Consider the following 21,575-nt stretch of genomic DNA (forward strand, 5'->3'; position numbering starts at 1 on the left):
TCAGCGGCCTTGTCTGGACTTTCTTCCTCGACTGCTACGTGATATGTTCTACACTTTCTCTTTCTTAAAACTACGAGAAATAACCAGCCAAGTAAAATAATTGGATGAGTGAGTCAGCTCAGCCCACCACTGTGATGACGCAATGGGAAACTGGGCACGGTAGACACTTCAATGCCCACAAAACTTCGTGGAAAAGCTTCAAAACCAGTCAGCGTGACACAGGAGATCTTCCGGGAAAGGGTTCAGGATTCGCACGGCTCACCTTTCTTTTCTTTCAACTAAAATATTTCTTGTGAAGATTAATAGATTTCATAACAAGAGAGCGCGAAGGGTGGAGTGTGAGTCGCCTTGACAACATTCCTGAGAGAGGGGGGGGGGGGTTGCACAAGCAGTACATGGGACCCCGCACTGCTGCGCCGCCAGCCCTCACGCGCCAACACCACACAACCCTTTCTTTTCATTTCCCGTCTAGAGCAGAGGAAGAGGGCAAACACCCCGCCCACCAACGGCTGAACGTGGAAAAGTCACGAATCTCTAACGACTCTTTACGGCCACCATTCGTCTCACAGCCCCTCAGGTGACCCTCCAGGGAGTCGCCCAAGCTGTTTTATGACACACCCACTTCTCGGGAATACTCAGGATGACAGTTGGAGGGATTAGCCCGAAACATTTCCCCGTCTGGCCAAGAGGACAGACCATGGTGAGACCATTTCCTCAGGTGTTGGGAAAGGCAGAGTGACCTCAGGGGTCATGACCCTACCTGCTACTACAAGCTCTGGTACTTAGTGTGAACCAAACTTGATACTGAAATCTATTTTAAATAAACTACTATCGTCTGTGACGAAGCGATGAGTTTCCAGACAACAAAGGATGATGTAGTTTTGGGTTCTCATAATATACTTTATTTATCTTAAAAATTCCGTCATATTTCATGTTTTATCTTCTTGAGAAAACTTACAATGGGCGGCTGAACAAACAGGTTACTCTCACAGACAGAGGGACACATTTTGTTGCCACATCTATGGACTAAAATATTGATCGGCAACTGAACCATAAGTGTCATGACACCTGCATGTGAGGGGCCACCCCACCTGTCCTGTACCTGGGCTTGGCTGGTGGGGTGAGGACGCACCAAACCTCAGCCACAACCCTAACAAGCAACCCTCGGTCCTACACCTGTATCTTCCTCTCCCCGTACCAACAGGTGAACATCAACAAGCAACACCTGGGTTTCACCACTTGATGACACATGCTTACCTCACGTCAGTTTCTCCCCCTTTTTGAGAGGGAGGGATCTTCCTACCCCCGCGCCTCAGTTCTAAGTATATTAGTGGAATCATGTACGACTCCACTGGGCTTTCTCTCTTCCTTGCACATACGAGTCAAGACAAAGGTATTCTGAAATGCGGATGTACCTTTACTCTCTCTCCCGACCTCAATGCGGGTACATGGATATCCTCACACGACTGGGTACATGGATACTCTCACAAGGTACAAACTCAATATTGACGTGTATGAAAACAAGTATTGCATTACTACACTCCCAATGACGCAGCGAGATACTACTCTGTGTGTGTGTGTGTGTTGCTTGTGCGTGCGCGAAAATGTCTGGCAATTACCTGGTGTTGGTGGCGAGTTTTTGTTGCAATAGTTCAGAAAAAATGACGACAATCTTATTGTTGGAGGATGAGAGACAGCGTAAGTACATCTGCCTGCCCTCCCGAGTCCACCATTTGAATCCAGGAAAAATAAATAAAGAAAAAAGTCACAGAAAAAATGGCACGGAAAAAACCTAACCTAACCTACGTGCAATGCCATCATATATATATTGTGTTGTCAATGTGTACAAGACATGAGTATTTCCATTCACCGTCACCATCAGGCATAACATTACCACACTATTAGCTTAGTCAGTCCACCACCCACTACCTTACCTCCTAAACGTCTTCAATTTCTCAACTATTAACCATCTGCCGGTCTGCCCCCCCCCCCCCAAAAAAATGAAAAAAATAAAAATAAAAACCTACGTGTCAGGTAGAGAATAAGACCACAGAAATCTGACCTACTTGGCGAGGAATGCTGCGGCTTCCCAAGGCCACGAATAATGAATCATAACTTAAATAAATATTACCAAGATATAAGAAGAACTCCTCCACAGACACTGTTGCCAAGGCGACATATTCTCACCAGATCTGCCACACTGTTGTTAAGTAGGTCTCTCTCTCTGTGGTGATCCTGACATTAGATTTGATACATTATGTTTATTAGTGGTAAGATGGATGTTACTGTTATTTATATCTTTCTTGAATCACCTGAAGATTACCCTCCCCCCTCCCAGCTTATTTAACCTAACACTTTTTGGAGGAACGAGGTTAGGTTAGGTTAGAATACGTTTGCATTAGGGTGGTTAACCGACTCCCTGCGTGTCATTGTTTGTATACCTACGTTTTATAGATGTTGAACTAACGTAAACTTATAAGAAAATTTTACTCTATCTTCGTGTTTAGGTGTTATCAAATATTACTCTTTTGACAATGAATTAGATAAATTATAAGTATTAAAGGCACAGGTTTGGTGAGCAAATGTCTGTCTTTGAATATAACTTAACATACGTGAATGAGATGAAAGTGCAAGGATGAAATTATAACTTCCTTACACTGAATTAGATCAAACACGTGTAGTAAAGACATGGGTGGAATAAACAGCTATTAAATTAAGTCTGAGTCACCCAGAGCTCCACAACTTTCCCCAACACAGTCGTCAACATCTTTATAAATAGTGTGTGTGTGGTGGTCAGCAACCTTCTTGGAACACTACAGCCAAACAACCACAAAAATGTTGGCTTAAAAAAGTAGCCGATCTTGACAGGAAACACTCCCGCTCCCCCAGGGTTGACCATAACACCAAAGCCGCAAACCAAGCCACACCCACAGAGACAGTCACTAAACAACACCAAGCCACACCCACAGAGACAGCCACTAAACCACACCAAGCCACACCCACAGAGACAGTCACTAAACCACACCCACAGAGACAGTCACTAAACCACACCAAGCCACACCCACAGAGACAGTCACTAAACCAAACCAAGCCACACCCACAGAGACAGTCACTAAACCACACCCACAGAGACAGTCACTAAACCACACCAAGCCACACCCACAGAGACAGTCACTAAACCACACCAAGCCCCACACCCACACACTCGGTCTCTACACCAAACCAAGTCCACACCCACACATTCAAACACCACAGCGGTACACAAAGCATTACCCGCATATTCAAACTCAAAAAACATTTATCAATCTTTCAACGATCCAGACATTCATAGCGTCAAGTCCAAGTCCACCTGTAAGCACTGATTCCAACGATGACATCAAAACATTAAAACCTCTATTTCTCATACAAAAACACATACATACATTCATACAAACAAACAGGTTGGATGGATATATGAGCGATAGGGGTTGAGTGTAAACGGGACTGCTCAGTATGGCCCGCAGCAGTGTCCTCCATTCTTATGTTCCAGCTGACAACTTCGTAACAGCCTATCTAGTCGCACATACAGTACACCACACATTCGGACACCACCAAACCAGTCAGATGCTAAAACAAAAATAAAGGAATTCACAATGTCAACCTAAGGAAGAATGCAACCTAACCCTCAACACCTCTATGTCATTCATTACAGACAGGTGTGTGGCCAAGGTGTATAGCGTGTACAGTCATCCATCACACCACGTCAATGTATTACAGGTAGCGTGGTAAGGAAGGCTAGCTCGGTGCCTGAGTTAAACGTCCGAGTAAGACTTTCCCTACGTATCAGACGACGTGAAACCGAAACAAAAAAGTGAGGCATTATAACAACAATTCCTACCACGACGCATTTCCTAGGTACACTGATTGGGGAGGCAGCAGGGTACATGGAGGGGAGGGAAAGGTGAGGCTTGGGAGTTCGTGTGTGTGTGTGGAGGGAGGTACGGCAGGGAGAGGTAGGGGAGGCAGAGAGGTAGAAGAGGGTGGGGAGGTAAGGGCAGGTGAGATGACCCCCACCCACCTACCCTCCAGCTGGGAACTCGTTTAAGGTTATAAATCATGGCCAGAATCTCAATACCAAAAAAAGAGGCGAGGTTGTCAGCACTTTAGTCGACGTATTACCTTTCATTACCACAAGTCCTTTTGGCAGGCACGCAACTGTTTAATAAGCGTGAAGAACAGAATTTATCCGAGTCTTGGTAGCCCGTCGACATCCCCCGGCAGGTGAAGTGCTAAAGGTCGCTACCTGACGGCCAATTTTCCACCCACCTACCACAGACAGGTTAACTAGTGCACACGTGACGCACTCACCCTGGGGCACACCCCTATGTTTCCTGACCAGTTATTGAGACATGGCGCTTTAAACGGCATACTGAAATGATATAAAATAGTCAGCCCTTACCAGAATGATCACACCTGTTCTTATCATCCCCCCCCACCTCCCCTATCATCCCCCCACACCTCCCCTGCCCGCCACTTCTGCCTCACACACCAGCGGAGCAGGTTTAGTGAACATCCTTGTCTCAAGTACATGTTAAAATAATCCGCTTATCCACGAGTACTGTAACGCTGTTCTTAATACCAGACGTCCAGGTATGGGCTGTGGGACACAACTGGTAATAACCTGGCGAGATCTAGGTACGATAACTAAATTTTCAGTTCCAGAGGTCATCAAACGGCACCGTTAAATACTGCCAGTATTAGCAGCCAGCTGCGGAGGCCGGGCTGGTACTGCTGCACCAACAACATCGACCAACGTTTATCGTCGGGCCAGGAACAGTGTATCAGACAACTGGATATGACCAAGTGAAGCTTAACTGCCATATAAGGGGAGTGGGAGGCGCAGCGGTAGAAGGAAGGTGCTCAGTAAATCTGGTCAGACGGAGCACCATCCGCGGACATTAGACCAGACGAGTGCCCGAGGCCGCAGCACCAACCCCGCGATACCAACACCCGCACGCACCGCCACCAAAACACAGCATCAACACAACACCCTGGGTGCATCAGTACTGCCTTACAACATGCTTCACTGCCTTACATTAACATAAGACTCTGTTAGTTAAAAGGGGACGGAGGGCGAGGCATTTAAACAACACTAGATAAACATCACCAAAACAGTAAACACTCTTCCTCCTGGTCTAGCCAACACTACTGCTTTAGTGACCTTCCTTGGTGTTTTTTTCCCCGCCGACCGGAGACTTTGGTACTGAATGCTATGATTTTGATTCAGGTTCTCCACTAACAGGATTTCTCAACATACCTTGAGTCCATTTTGAGGTAATATTCCAACTAGACACTAAGACCTGTGAACGGTACTGGATTCTCGTAACAAACCAAATACCCAAAACTAAAACAACGACACAACCTGTCGTTTTACTTGGCGACTAATTTACCTCAATAAACATTATACGTATATAAGTACACCAAACTTTATGTACCCATCTGTATAAAAATTTGTAAGCAAATATTTAATTAATAAAGGTAAGTCTATATCCTGACGGTTCTCGGGTCTATAGAATGCAGTGGTAACCCAAGCAAGACGAGGGTCATCCGGCCCCTGAACACACCGGGCTCTGTACACCATAGGACCTGAGCTAGGTTACCTCCACGTGTTCCTTCATAGGACTACGGATTAGAGCAGGAACTGTCGATCGCTTCCGTGCCGTATTAACCCATCCAAGAACTCACTCCTCTCCAGCGTCACAGACTCGTACAAGGTTAAGATGTCTGGGTCGATAAAACACGAGTGGACGTGATGGTGACTCGAGTGTAAAATTTCACCTCAAAAGACACATTACAGACGCCTGTATTTTCTTATTTCCTACATGCGGGCTGAAAAAAAACTTTATGAAGACAATGCCGAGACGAGATTTAGTTAACGGCATTTTGTATAATTCCCGTAGGAGTTATGATACAAGTCTGGCAAACAAATCGAGTCTGTTATGTTTTATAGTAGACACAACTCTTTCTAGGTTTCCAACACGAGGCATCAACACCACCATGGGCAAGGTAAGGCAGACGAGCTTTAATTTATACCCAACTCCCCCGTCCCACTCATCCATCTGCCGTATCCCACTCATCCATCTGCCCTGTCCCACTCATCCATTTACCCCGTCCCATTCGCTAGCACGAATACACAAACATTACCTGATGGACAGATACAAGTTTTATTAGCCCTTTCCTTCCCATACATCGATAATCGGATTACACTTCAAGAATGGCCGCACAGAGAATTTACCAAATCACGACCAGTCTTCAGCACCCTCTCAACCGTTTGATTGTGGGAGACTTAGAAGACCTATCCTGAAGCGACGTCTTGTTACTTGGTTCACTCTTGTTTGGAGGGAAATAATAGCTAATCAACAATCGAAAATTGGCCATCGGTTCTTATTTACGAGTGACAATTGTAAGGACAAGTGACTCCATATAAGAACATCCATGAACATCATTAAATGCTGACGAAGATCTAGTTTCTCAACATAATAATGGAGGAAACTGCAGCGAAGTGCAAAAAACAACTCGATAAAACTCCTCCTCCTGTAGTTTTAAGTTTCAACAAGTGTTAAGGCAGGACGAGGATGAGTCTAACATGACCCTCCTCAGGGCCCTCACACACAAGTCACCCCTTCGTGGACATAACAAAAGAGACCAGGGTTTCCTGCGGTGTTTGGGGAGGCGACAATACATGGTGTTGAATTTCCAAATATGAAAGAGGACCTCAGGTTAGGTTTCTATGGCCACAACCAATTCTCTCTCGGTTATCTTATCGAGAAATATTTTGTGGTGCTTGTGTGTGTGGGGGGGGTGTAGGGGGGGTGTAGGGCGGTGTGGGGGAGTGAAGGGCGGTGTGGGGGAGTGTAGGGCGGTGTGGGGGGAGGGTGTCATATTATGTGTGCTCCTCAGGGTAGATATTGAAAATAATGATGGATAATATTCAAGACTAAGGTGATGGAATGCGATGTTTAGTTCACTGACGATTTTAGAATTTAAATTACATTAAAAAAAAAATTTGAGTAGGCGTGTACGCGCGCGCACACTCGCACAGAGGAGTAATTAACGCCACTACAACAGGAAACTATCCCGACTGTCGCCTCCCCACACCACCCCACATCCCTCCACAACATTCACTCCTATAATTCACTTTCATTTCCTTCTCTCAACATCATATAATTACCCCCAGATACATAATTTACCTCGCTAAAACCACTACCGACTTGATCACAACATTGAAGGCGATTTACTGTCGTGGGGAAGTATTATCCACCGGAGTGCTACAGAGTGAGCTGTACACAACTCCTCAATCTTACTTACTGGCAAACAGCTCATCTTAATCCTTCTAGAGACCAAAACATCTAAAGCTTATTCCCCCCCCCCCAGACGAGGGTTTAATCTGTATAATCTCTCTCTCTCTCTGTCTCTCTCTCTCTCTGTGTGCCAAGTTTCAAAGCGGACCATAGTCCAATAACTAACTTCATTTCAAATTTAAGAGAAGGTAATTCCCTCTAATCCCAGCTCTGGGAGAGAGAGAGAGAGAGAGAGAGAGAGAGAGAGAGAGAGAGACTCGGCTCCCTAACCCCAATCAGAAGACAAGTGCAGGTTGGGACGGCCTGTTGATTCTCCTGCAGGAAGCTCTCGTCTGTCCACCCCTGAAGACGCGATACCAAGGACACCTGCCACCGTGGAATGCTCGACGCAACGAACGACAGGAAGGTGAAGAAGAAGTGAGGAATGCCCGAGTAAGTGGACAAGAAATACAAGAGGCTATGGACGTGAGGAGGGAAAAAAGGGAGAGAGAGAATAAAGGATTGGAGAGATAGAGAGAGAGAAATAGAAAATACACTGATATAATAGAGAAACACCCCTGAGAATCTCATAATCTGTCACCGTGGGGGGAAACTGCACAAGTGGACAGAATCCTCAAGACGTTGCCAAATTTTCCTAGCGAAACTTCAAAGACAAAGACGGCACCACAAAGGAATCTCCGGCCAACAGCTCCCGAGTGACTATGAGAACAATAGCACAGGTTATATTACTCCAAAACATGTGTCTATTGTTGTGACTCAGGTCTTGGATAATATGATATTCATGAATGTGTGTATTACCTATTACTGTATTCATCACAAGAGCTGAACAAGTCATTCTTAAGACGTTCTTCTTGACATAGTCCTCCAGGTATGTCTATTGTGATACTCGAGTCAATTATTCAAAGTTGACCTTCTCCGTTGGTGTTGATCCATTAAAAAACTTAAGTCATATAAAGGTCAAGGCGAGATGAACATGTCGACATTATCTACCAAGAAGAGTGAAAGTTGTGGCTACAGCCTTCTAAAAAAACATAAGTGATGAGCATTATTAACCAGTCAACACAAGAGAGAGTAAGATTGAGTGTGTGTGTGTGTGTGTGTGTGTGTGACGGAAACCAACAAATATCTGGTGTTTACAGTGAAGGTGACCAGGCATAGTTGAGGGGAGTTAGAGTAAGTGCCAGGTTCAGCACAAGTCAGACTGGATGTCGTCTGGTTTGTGACATCAAGCAGACCTCTTAAACAGCCTGTATGAAGGAGCAACACCAAGCTACAATGACTATGACGAGACGCTGGATGCTTATGAGACCGACAGGGATGAGTGTGTCGTCATTTGGGTAACTGGGAGGGAGAGGAAAGGAAGACAAAAGGATGGAGAAGAAAGGGGGGAAGGAAGGAGAGGAATGGAGAGGGAGAGAAGAGATAATACTACGAGAACCTTAAACCATGACCGCATGTTACCCAATGAGGTATAAATGCCTCAGATGACGTTCCCTCTTCCCTATCAACATCAACACCCCCCCCCCCACTGTCATCTGAAGCCCTGGCCTTGCCTTTCCATTCCCTCCCCTGCCCCCCACCCCTCCCTCACTACTACCACCACTACTACGTTCTTTGGCCTCCAACCTACAGCACTTGCACTACCGTGACCCCGACCTCCTCCTCCTCCAACAACAGCCTCCACGACCTCCAGTTCCCACATTCTTGGGGCCCCTCAGCCATGGCCACGGTCGGCACGCAGCCCCCCACTCCTCCTACCTCCCTCCACTACACCCTCCATCCTTACCTCCATAACTCCTGGGCTACGCCTCTACGACGACCATGCATCCACTACAACACAGCAATTACCGCACGACCTCCCAACTCTTGAGGCTCGGGTCATAACCTCTGACCGCATAGTTGCAACGACCAAAACCACACAGGCTTTTACGCCCTTAACTCATGAGACATAAAGGCAAGCATGAACTTAGCATGCTTCCCTGTTGGGCACTGTAAACGCTTCTGCGCTTCACCTTACACAAGGATGTAGGGGGGTGCCCAATAAAAAAAAAAAACCCACATCTTGCAACCACCATCCCGAGAGAGAGAGAGAGAGAGAGAGAGAGAGAGAGAGAGACACACACTACATAAAGACCCCAAACTGCATTCTTGTCTCGACCTTGAGCCGTCCTCCTCCCCGTCACCACAACACAACACACGCAGCGGAGGTCTTATCCACACACCAGAGAGAACAACACCTTGACGACGACGGGGCCAGGGAGGAAATACCTTGTTCCCTTCAGGAGAAATGAGACATCACCCACTGCGATTTTCCCGTCCCGCCTCGTTTGGCTTCTTGCGGTAGTAACAGTCACAACACTAATAACCACCTGCGGTAACCTACCCTTAACTGCTCTAACAGATGTCTAATGGTGTCGAGGAAGGAAATAACAGTCACCCTCTAATAATTCGCTACATGGCACTATCCAAACCAATTCTTTCTCTATCCCCTTTCTATGGCTATTAACATCCCTACCACCCCTTCCCCTGTCTATTCCGGACTCACCTAGACAACAAGAACGAGGAGCCACCCATCACTACTTCCGCGTGTCTCTGGTGGTGACGGAGGCTGGATCGACAGTACTACGACGCGATGTTGACCTTGTGGGGTCTCTAACCCTCCGTCTCCCGGATCTTGGCCAACTCCTTCACCCAGCAGAGCGAGAGGGAAGGGAGGATGTCAACAACCCGTCTTGTCATAAGGCACCGACCGACACCTACGATAATACGCATCACCGCCAGCCTGCATGAAGGACGCTCGCTGTCTACACTACACTAAGTAATGCTGGCGTGTGTCTAATCTTAATTTTCTTCGTTGATAGTATATACCTGTGTACACTATTATTATTATTATTATTATTTATTATTATTATTCTGTCGTTGTTTTCAACAGTGTTATGATTTTCATCAATATCCATGTTAATGATATAATTTCTACCATTTATTATTGTCATTAATATTATAGCACTATAAACATTACCTTCTTGTTATTACTGCATCACCATTGTTTTCTTGACCTCATAATACATCCCTGCGACCTCAACAGAGCCCGTCTGACAACAGCAGCAGCCTAAGACGCTCACCACCCTCAAGGAATGACAGTTGGCATACCGGAAACGCTCACCATCAGGTAAACCGTGAAATTATATCCAACCTTCACTACGTACAGTAACTTACAACACAACGTTAAAATAATGACATCTTACCCAACCGAACTCTTATATACAAATTACCTAGAGTTATTACTTAAGGGAATTATAGTTGTTGAAGCACAGTAATACGGTGGAACATCAAGCCGAGACAACCCCTGCCCCCCCCCTCCCCCGATGTAAAAACAAACAAGTAAAACATATATTACCCCTATAACGAGGAAAATATTTAATTACCTCTTAAGCAACCACAACGTAGTGCTACTCCTATGGCAAAAAATATGTATCGTCTTATTCATCCTACAAAAACAATTATAATCTTACCATGAAGATAGACTCCTTCCCAAACTGTACCTGTAACATAAGAAAATCATTAGAATCTCAGTCATATATAATGATCACAAAACAAAGTAAAAAAAAAATGAACAAAACTTAATAATGTATGAAGGAACGAAATAAAGGTTAATAAACTATAAAAAATATACAGTAAGAACTCCATCATAGAAAACACGTATATTCCTCGTTTTCTTTATACAATAACAATTAAGGTGAACTAAAATATATTTTCGCATCTCGGGTTTATATGACACCAATGCTCGTTTTTACAATATGTTTATGAGTATTAATGAGAACACTTGGTTCATGAAACTAATTTTGTTTCCTTAGAACATATTTAACTGCCAATACACATTAGTTATGTCAATTATTTCATTATTTTGAACACACTCGTTCCGGAAATGATGGAGTTAGGATTTAAAGAGGACAGCATAATGTAGAACGCCAGAAAAGTAAGTAAATTAACCCAATCCCCCACCACACACACACACACACACACACACACACACAATAAAACAGGTACACATTCAGGTATGTGCGCCACGTACCACACAGAACGGTGAGTGCTTTTTCAATTTTTCTCCTAAATGAAAAAGACAGCAACAAAAGCCGGAGAGTTGTTCACACTGACGCACGAGTCAAACCTTTACGAGTTAGCCACCAGCGTCTGCTACATGGGTCTGGCGTCACGTATTCCCACACTACTACAAATAGAAAATTCTTTCCTGAATGTAGCCGATGACTTGGTTGGTGATATTTATATTACAAGGCAAAACTTGACGACTCAACGAAGAGAAGTTTTGCGCCATAAACAGTTCTCCAGAATCCATGGTGTTGTGACACGATGACTGCGGTAATGCTAACACGGTAATACCTTCATTATATAAACACCTGAAGGCAGCTAATTATCTGCTATATAAACACCTGAATTAGATACCACGAGCTCCATTAAATAAACACCTGTACTTGAGCACCACCTTGACGGTAAGGGAACAGGCGGTTGGAGAAAACACTTTAAGTAAACAAAAACGAACTCGCTATAGGTGGTGGTGGGGACACCCTCTACCCCAGCATCACCACCTGCCAAGGCTCCTACATCCTCCTGTAAGAAACTACACTGCACTCGAGGAAGGTGCCAAGTCAACACTTGTATCACATAGTTTTTCTTATTTTCTTAAAGCTGTGACCTTGACCTTTGACAAAATATACACACACAGTTGATGACAGATCCAGGCGGCATTGACCCCCTAATCACGTGATCAAATTTATTTCACGTTTATTATAATTATCAACTCAAGCCAAAGTGAATTTATATATATACCGTACCGTGCTTCTGTTGCAACCCCCAGATTGGATGATGATTTAGTTATATATAAAGAACGGAGTGTGAGTGGTGGGGGAGGAGAGGTTGATGCCTTTCCTCGAGATGCCCCTCAGTAGCGGGTGGTGCTAGAGATACTTCCTGTGTATTTACCGGTGGCTCTTTCTGTACGGGTGGGCGGGCGAGCGGGCGTGAAGGCGGGCGTGGGTGAGTCTTTTGTCTTGTTGTGTGTGTTTAACGTATACTTCCGTCGTGAATGAAGGAAGGTGCAGGGGGGAAGGGGGTCCGCTGAGCTGTGGCGTCGCGGAAGTTTTGCATTATCACCCCTCCCCGGCCACCACAAGCGTGTCTGACAGCATATTAAGCCATCACACACACCTTCATCACCACCAATACTACTTTACTACAACCTTGTCACAAAAGTATCTATCTCGGCAATCCGCGAAAAAATTACTAACAACAATATCACAGTCAGCCATACACTGCCGTTTTCTCTGGATCAGCACGCCATGCACGGTGTACATCCATAAAAAACGAAGAATTTTCCTTCCTGCCACAGTAAGCTAGGGAGGGTGGTGAATGGTGGGAGCGTGAGGCTAGTGCCTGGGGTAGTGTGGGAGGTGGAGGCTAGTAATACCTGGGTGTTGGACAGATTTGCAAGGGCCGGGAGCCACCCCACACCCACACAATTATCGCCCACTGCCCCGCCACGTCCACCCTCACATTATTACTCCTCGCCAACTGCAGCAGCTCAAGGGGGGCGCTGGGTAAGGGGGGGGAGGGGGCCTAATATCCACCTCGTCTAGACTGGGTCGTAGCTACTGGGTACTTTGCCATACTACAAATACCAGGCTAACTTATGTGATATTATATGCTTACAAAATAATTAAGAATACACAATCAAAAGAGTGTGTGTGTGTGTGTGTGTGTGTGTGTGTGTGTGTGTGTGTGTGTCTCATGTAAATTTTTAATCTTATCATACAGTCCACAATACCCGCAGGAGACGTACCCATCAGACTTTTGAGCAACAAGTTAAATATCACCACCAGCGACCACCCACAGCACACAACCTTCCCCCAGGGCGAATGGATACGAACCCTGACCTGCCACGATGATCGCCAACACCCACTCATTATATCTCCCGTATCATTGAAAATGACCACAACACCAATACAGGTTCGAGGTTTCCAGGCATCGCACACTCATAACAGCTACTTACGGGTCGTCGTCCTCAGCAAGAAAGCGTAAAATAATTGACAAATGTTACGGTCATCTCCCCTTTTTCCTCAATATTTGTTTGTTACCCATTTTATTTAGTTTCTATTGTGGCCCGTTTTCTTTAGATCGAATTCCAAGCTCATAGTAAAGGCTTGTAAAAATGTCGTGATTATTGTATATTAATATGTATATTAGTATTTGTTTCATTATGCAAACTTTACAGAATGCATCGTTATTTTTTGTACAGTTATGAGAGGCTGTAAGAAGCAGTTGTAAAGTAAAAAGGAATTAAAGATTATGTGTTGATGAAGCAAGAAAGTGTTGGAACAGTTTCTGTTTTAGTTCTCTCTCTCGGGTTTGAGGAGACAGAAGGGACAAGCTTGTTTAGTATACATTTATCTTTTGTTATCTGGGCAATCACGGATAATTTTGGTGTTAACTAAGGTGCAATATGTTCATTATGGCTGAAAGAGTAATGTAATAGTGAGAGCATTATATTTGGTGGCGATAACATTATTTTAAGTGGATTAATTTGTGGCCTTTTGTGTGTATATGGATGGAGAGCACATGTTTATTTTGATTTATTGTTAAACAGATTTTTTATTTTTAGAGCGGTTTTGATTAAACCAGTTTTAAGGGAACAGTGATATTAAAATAAACACCTATCAGGAGATTGTTAGCCATAAATAAGGTAAGGGACTGTGTTTAACACTTAATCTCTGTTAACAGATGCTGTTATTTCAGTCTGCCTTGATCTGGTGGGCCTATGGACTGACTGTCCATCCTGAATGAGATTTTAGAAGGTGTGAGGTGTAACACAAACAAAATTATTAGCATACAATTCGTCAATACAAATCACAAACGAATCAAAAACTCAAACTTAAATATAACGACTTTTTTCGGGGTTATATTTACGTTGTTGGAACTCCTAACGACGGCTTATTGTTGTTTAAGGGAAACTAACAACTTATGATAACTAACTAACACGGACTATAACTATGGCTATCTAAATCTTGATATATTCTATACATTTTTTTTTATATCCTGACCTAATGTTATCTATTACGGAATCCAACCTTTTATTTTACAACCAAACTACAAATATTTTCAACTACAGTGATATATCAATTACAATATGAAAATACTGTGATGGCAAATTATTACAATTCACACTTAACCATTTCAATACCAATCTTTTAAACGACACCCAAAAGAGTTCTCACAAGCGGGAGACACAAGCAATCACGAAGCTGAAGGGCGTATTGGGACAGTCACAGACCCCGGCCGTTCATCTTCATTCCTCAACCAATTTCCTCTCTCCTGTCTAAGATCCATTAAGGCATGGTGTTATACGAGGCTGTACCGTCCCTTCCATAACACTCCATCTTACTTCACACTGAGTTCTTGACTGTTGACGGAGGGAGAGTGATGGTCGCTGTTTACTGTAGGTTGGTGGCGGCGCGGAAGGGTTAATTATTAAGTGATAAATACTATGGGACTATCATAACGGTTTATATATAAGAAAATATAGTTGATATTTGTATGTAGAAGAAATACTGACAGTGGTACAGAAGACGGCAGTGAGAAATGTTGCAAGCACTGTATACGTCAAGTCTGAAGCGTCATTCTCCAGTACAAAGACCCAAGTGGCAGAGAATGCAACATCCTTCTCAAGCAATAAGTTAGACGGGCTGGAAGCAGAGGCGTCAAAAACTTAAAAAAAAAAAAAGTGTTGAAGACTTTCCTCGAGGACTATAGGAGGCGGCCTAGAAGTAGCTGCGCGAGGACTACAGAAGAAGGTCTAGAAGTAGCTGCGCGAGGACTACAGAAGAAGGTCTAGAAGTAGCTGCGCGAGGACTACAGAAGAAGGTCTAGAAGTAGCTGCGCGAGGACTACAGAAGAAGGTCTAGAAGTAGCTACTCGGGGACCACAGAAGGAGGTCTAGAAGTAGCTGCTCGGGGACTACAGAAGGAGGTCTAGAAGTAGCTGCTCGGGGACTACAGAAGGAGGTCTAGAAGTAGCTGCTCGAGGACAACGGAAAGAGGCCTTGAAGTAGCTGCTCGAGGACTACAGGAGGAGGCCTAAAAATAGCTGCTCGAGGACTACAGAAGGTGGTCTAGAAGTAGCTGCTCGAGGACTACAGGAGGAGGCCCAGAAGTAGCTGCTCGAGGACTAGAGAAGGAGGTCTAGAAGCTGCTCAGAAGGACTAAGAAGGAGGTCTAGAAGTAGCTGTTCGGGGACTACAGAAGGAGGTCTAGAAGTAGCTGCTCGGGGACTACAGAAGGAGGTCTAGAAGTAGCTGCTCGAGGACAACAGAAGGAGGCCTAAGTAGCTGCTCGAGGACTACAGGAGGAGGAAAGAAGCTGCTCGAGGACTACAGAAGGAGGTCTAGAAGTAGCTGCTCGAGGACTACAGGAGGAGGCCCAGAAGTAGCTGCTCGAGGACTACAGTAGGAGGTCTAGAAGTAGCTGCTCGAGGACTACAGTAGGAGGTCTAGAAGTAGCTGCTCGAGGACTACAGTAGGAGGTCTAGAAGTAGCTGCTCGATAAACTCGGTAGGTAGTGGAGGTAACAGTTGTCGGCCACCCACCCCTCTTGGCTACACAACACAAGCAGTGTCCCCACAACCCCTGAGGGCAACACGGCGCCGTCCCTGCCTGGCGCCAACACTGCTGCACCTGCTACTGCCACTACTACTATTACCACTATAACTATCATTACAACCACCATCACTACTACTACTACTCTGGGTACTGTTGCTGTTATTATCTAAAAACTACTACAGGTAGAGTGTGATGGGAGACACTGGTTCTAATACGACTGGTGACAATAAATGTCGCAAGAATACTGTCGCAGTAAGAAGTGTATATATTGTAGTGTAGACTTTCACCAGGAAGCACCACGAACCTAAATATTCTTCCGTGTAAAGCTGCTGAAGTAACAAACAAAAAAACGTATAATGACAAGAAACATCTTCCCAAAAATAGCCAAAACGTTCATAAATAAATAAATAAATAAATAAATGTACAGTACGTGTTAATCTTCAATGTTTTTTAAGATTACCTTCGACTTACATTAGTTGATGTAACTAATAATCTCTCATGGTATGAAATTTCAATGCGATTTCCATGTCGTTTAAAGCTCCCGTCTCGTAGCTTAAGTAAACAAAGTATACAACAAAAGGTCTTCTCATTACGTCGTCGACTTCGAGTAAATGTCGACCCTCCATGGATGTTTTTCTCGCGGGCCCTGGCAACAGTGTGCAGTAGATAGCGACGCCCTTTAATACCAACGGCCAACGGAAACTAACAGGAAGCAACAGGGACAATACAGCAAACGAGAGAGAGAGAGAGAGAGAGAGAGAGAGAGAGAGAGAGAAGGTAGCCTATTGTGCCACTTTCTCCCAGGACCACCCACCATCCATCCTTCTATCCAAGGGCAACTTAGTCACCTGTTCACACGTCCGTCTCTCTCTCTCTCTCTCTCTCTCTCTCTTAATAAAAAAATCAGCATGAAAGATAGACGCGAACAAAGAGATAAGTACAAAAAATGTCTAAGAGAGAGAGAGAGAGAGAGAGAGAGAGAGAGAGAGAGAGAAATGAATTACCACTGAAAAGGCCACCAGTGAAAGGTGGAGGCGAGCGATAAACAATAAAGCAGCCGGAGGGAAAGAAAAACATTAAGGCGGAATTAGGAAGACACTTAAGGGGAAACCAACAAGAATGAAAGAAAATGAAAACAAGAAATATCATTCAGCGATGAGTGAATGTTATAAAGGAGCTTTTTATTAGACCAACGACTAAGCTGAGGAGAGAGGGGAGAAAGAGGGAGAGACAGCAAGAAGAACCTCAAGAGGGAAGGTAACACCGTAGGCGAGATTGTTTTGTTTTGAAATAACCAATAATAAACTTCATCTACGGTAATCACTCGCATAAAGACTAACTTTTTTTAAACACAGCTTGGACGCCCTCGCTCACATCCGCCCCAGCTGCAAGTACAGGAATATTCACACTTACAGACTGCTGAAGAGGATGTCCACGAGGCAAGGAGTCTCACCGCCTGTGTATTGTTATGTTTCCGTTTTTTATTGCGACTCAGATTTCGAAGCGTGACGTTCCTATTATTGTGAAAGTCTCCAAGCGATGTTATCTTGGAGAGAATGTTATCAGTGATCCTCCCTCTTCAAGCTGGGGCCCTGCACACTGACCCCCCCCCCCCAGCAGGGATCAGAGTTATTACTGCTTTTAGTCTTGTGAAATGTTATCAGTGATCTCCCTCCCTCTGGCCGAGACCCAAACACCACCACTACACGCGGGGACCAACAGTTATTAGTGTCGTGGGTGGCGGCAACACAACACTGCCTCATGAGGAGGAGTTGAAGGACCTCGAAGCCTCCTGTCTCTATGACAACAAGGACAGAGACAACCATATCTGTTACCAGGATCGATAAACCCCTCGTATCTTGGAAGGTGGAAATGTGGTACATATAATGGAGTTGAACACACACCGTCACCATAACATAAAACACTCACTTTATGGACACCACTCTGTCTTCTCTAATTGGACTTCCTGTTTACCACAGCAGCTGCCTGACACAGTACTGAACACAGCATTACACGCTCACATTATCCTCTAACTTAATGTTTACTAAACGTGTCTAATAAAATTGGCGCTTCAATTTAATATTGAAGTTCATATTTCATATAATTTTTTTCTTTAATTTTTCGTTCCATTTTTTTAAGCCAGACAATACAATACATTCTGACATCTCCAAACACAAGGAAAATTTGGGGCCCGAACATTTGAGAATCCAGTACTGAGAGAGATGATGAGCCAATGAATTTTAGCAATGGTTTAGACTTTAGATCACCATTTACTCTAAAGCCTCCTCCGTGGGTGGTTGTGATCAAAATGTGAAGTAGAGAGAGTCACTGATATCACTCTATACATTCCAAACAATCAAAAAGACTATAAGGTTTCTAAAGGGTTTCTCTTTATTCGTTGGGGTTCGATATCTTCTTGAGGTCATAATGCTCTTCGTACACAATTTATTAGGAGTTTTAGGAGGAATTTCAAGACAATAAGGTAATAAACTCGTCATTAGGATCTGATCTTGTGTTGTGACCAGGGTAAAGGTTCAAGTCGGAAAAAACGCACTCGAGATGCAAGAAAATTATATAAAAAGATGAAAACTTTGTTCATGAGACTCCTGTGAGCGAGGGCGTCTCTCTCATCATCAACCCCACATCAGGACACAGTGGTCTTAATCAACCTTTAGGGTGGTCGTTCGTAATACCAAGAAGAATTACTTTACACCCTCAAGTCAGAACCAAAAAGTGAAAGTGTTCTCATGAGTCGCCAGACGTGACCTATTATCTGAATGACACTCGCTGACCTTCCATCATGACGCAGCACTGACCACTGTGATCAGTGAAGCGACCAAGTTACTGAAGGAAGGAATGTTGTCCTCAGGTGGCGTCACTGGCGCCCAAAAGCGACAAAATGACTCCTTTCTGTTAAAATGTTGTTTTTGTTTCCTAAACTCCTCGTGTTGTTTTAGTTCACTAGCAATGTGTATATCTTGCTCATGGTATTAATGAAATGTTAAATGTAGTTGCTGTTAAATAAACACTATCATCACTACTATTTCAACACCAGTGTTTTTCACCAGCCAGCCAAAGCGACCCTGAGCACCCAATAACAATTTCTACACGACGCTGCTGTTGCTTCCGTTCTTGCTGACAGGGTATTATTGCTATTATGCTGACGTTACATAACATCAGCACCACGCCCACCCCTCAACAACACGCACTACATCTACTGGATAAAGAGCTTTATCAGGGTGCCGTGCTGTGTAAATAATTACGCCTACCATTGCTGCTATCATTACCAGCTGGAGATAACATTCTACATCTAATATATTTAACAATACAAAAAAAAAACAGTTTAACAGTACAGAGTTCTTACGTAAAATAGCTGATGTGGCGGCCGGTAGCAGTTCTCAATGAAATAGTGAAGATGTGAATATCACGCCAGAGATAAATTAGAGAAAACGAACATCCAGAGCACCAGTCTATGGATAACTCAGATAAAAGTGTCATTCACTGGTAAGACACCGAGGGCGAGATCATCACGTACTCACTACACACTACGCATCAACAAACCTGCCACGAAGCTGTAATACTAATGGGAAAATATTTTATTACGGTGAAAATAATGTTTAGTTTTTGAGGCCATTATTCTCAGCGTTGGTTCCCAGACTCCCACCCTGGAAACACGCTAACGAGGGCCTGACTGGTTAGTTTGTTTACGGCGAACACACCAAAGTCTACATAAAAAAAAATACAAGAAACCATAAAAATAAGCTTCTCCCACGATTGCAATAACTGTTTCCACCGGTGTCATAAACTATCAAGAAAATAAAAATGATTCGCCAGGGAAGCTATTAATGTACTCAGGGACCACAAGAGTTCTTCTGTTATTATCAGGTGCACCAAATTAATCACCCTGGGCCTTGATAAACCACGACCTTCTCAAGACTGGCCGGGCGAGGACCACATCAGCCAGTGTTGTATCCAGCTTACATATAATAGGTTGTTGTTCCTAACACCTCTAATTGTAATATAATAATAATTATTAAGAAGCAAGAGTACCAGGGACAGTGTTGGTGTACCATTAGGAACATTAAGGGGCCTATCAAGCCTCCTTGTGTAAAGATATAAGGCTTTCTCTACAGTAAGCTGTATCCGTACTGCCCCAAAAAGATCGTCAGACATATGAGAGCCACTTTGCTTTTGGTTCGGGTAATTTCTACGAAGCAGCTGTACCAAGTTGCGGTGCCTCAACTGGAGATTTTGGCTGCTTGCTACTGACTTTATCGTGACCATGAAGGCAGTGCCTCCAAAACAAGGTTGACCAAGACTACCCACTACGTGCAGTCAGCCCCGTATAATAAAATATGCCTCCCGAGAAAAACATTATTAGTTGCAGGACAAGAGAGACGCGCACTGGTCCTACTGCACACAGGCCAACTCACAGGTTCTATACATCCAGTTACTTATAATAATAGTCATAAATAAGATCAACGTCTGCTCTGTACACTACAAGACTGAGTACACCAACAGTGGTGCTAATCAAGTTAGATCTGGACACCCAAGCATAGTGTCGGTGGCGCCACTGTGAGGCAGATGGTGGCAACTGCTGTCAGGAACATGGCCCACACATCATCGTTAACATGGCACCGCCACCGCTTCACATGTTAAGCTTCACAATACACAAGGGTCACGTCCACCACTGTCTGCCCAACATTACCTTTCTGCAAACACGACAAGTCCCTCAGTTAGAACCAGCCAGTCAACATTCTTCAGGGTTCTTTGTCCGCATTTCCTTCAATAAATAACGAAGTGGAAGACGCAGGTAAGATCATGAAAACCATTTTACATAAGTTGCTTAAAGAAATAACCCTAAACCAGGAAGTATAAGTTGACCTAAACTTCAATGAATGAGAAACTCGAGAACTATCAGGTCTAAATGTTGAATTTTTTTGTTTCAACTTTTACTTTAAACAAAAAATTCCCAATCACTGTTTAAAAGCCTCGGTGAAGTGTCCCAGAAATCAGTCATTACTACTGTGAAAGTTTTACCTGGACTTCTAAAACGTTACAGAGCTGAGTAAGCTGTGGATACGTCAACAACTTAAGCCAAATTTATATCCTTAAGCTAAATTCCTCCCCCCCCCCCTGAAGCCCATGGCTGAGTAAGCTTTGAATACAGAACTTTAGCAAAACTTATATTCTAACCTTATGGTGCCCCCCCCCCCCGAAGACGTGGCAACGACAATAAAAAAGAAGAGAGATAAATACAAACCAAATGTCAGATTAAAATTACATTCGGCATTACACTTCCTTCACATCACCTCCCTTAAGTCATTTACTAAATCTTCCTCCTCCTGGTTTCCTCCATATCACTCCTATATTCTTTCCCTGCGTCAGGTCAACCCCTAAAGATAGGCTTCTCTCCCACCCATCCCAGTAGGTCTCTCCTCCCAACATCCCCATGACTCCCCGAGAGAAAGAGACTCGCTAACTGTAGGTCGCCGCCACCTTCCCACCACCACCTTCGCCCGATGACCCGCGACCACATCCCTCCCTCCCATCGCCCCCCGCCTCATATA

General features: G+C 44.2%; 1 protein-coding gene across 8 annotated transcripts in view; it reads right to left on the reverse strand.

Moving 5' to 3' along the window:
- Positions 1 to 21,575, reverse strand: part of LOC121857817 — a 273,121-nt gene that overhangs the window by 45,089 nt on the left and 206,457 nt on the right. For 7 of the 8 annotated variants that reach the window (XM_042354070.1, XM_042354073.1, XM_042354075.1 and 4 more), the window contains one exon: positions 10,853 to 10,882. The exons of the other annotated variant lie outside the window; for it this stretch is intronic. In XM_042354070.1, the coding sequence (XP_042210004.1) occupies positions 10,853 to 10,882 (30 nt within the window). The remainder of the gene's footprint in view (positions 1 to 10,852; positions 10,883 to 21,575) is intronic. 8 annotated transcript variants of the gene reach the window in all.

The sequence above is a fragment of the Homarus americanus genome, unplaced genomic scaffold, assembly GCF_018991925.1.
Source record: "Homarus americanus isolate GMGI-L3 unplaced genomic scaffold, GMGI_Hamer_2.0 scaffold13846, whole genome shotgun sequence".
NCBI lineage: Eukaryota > Metazoa > Arthropoda > Malacostraca > Decapoda > Nephropidae > Homarus > Homarus americanus.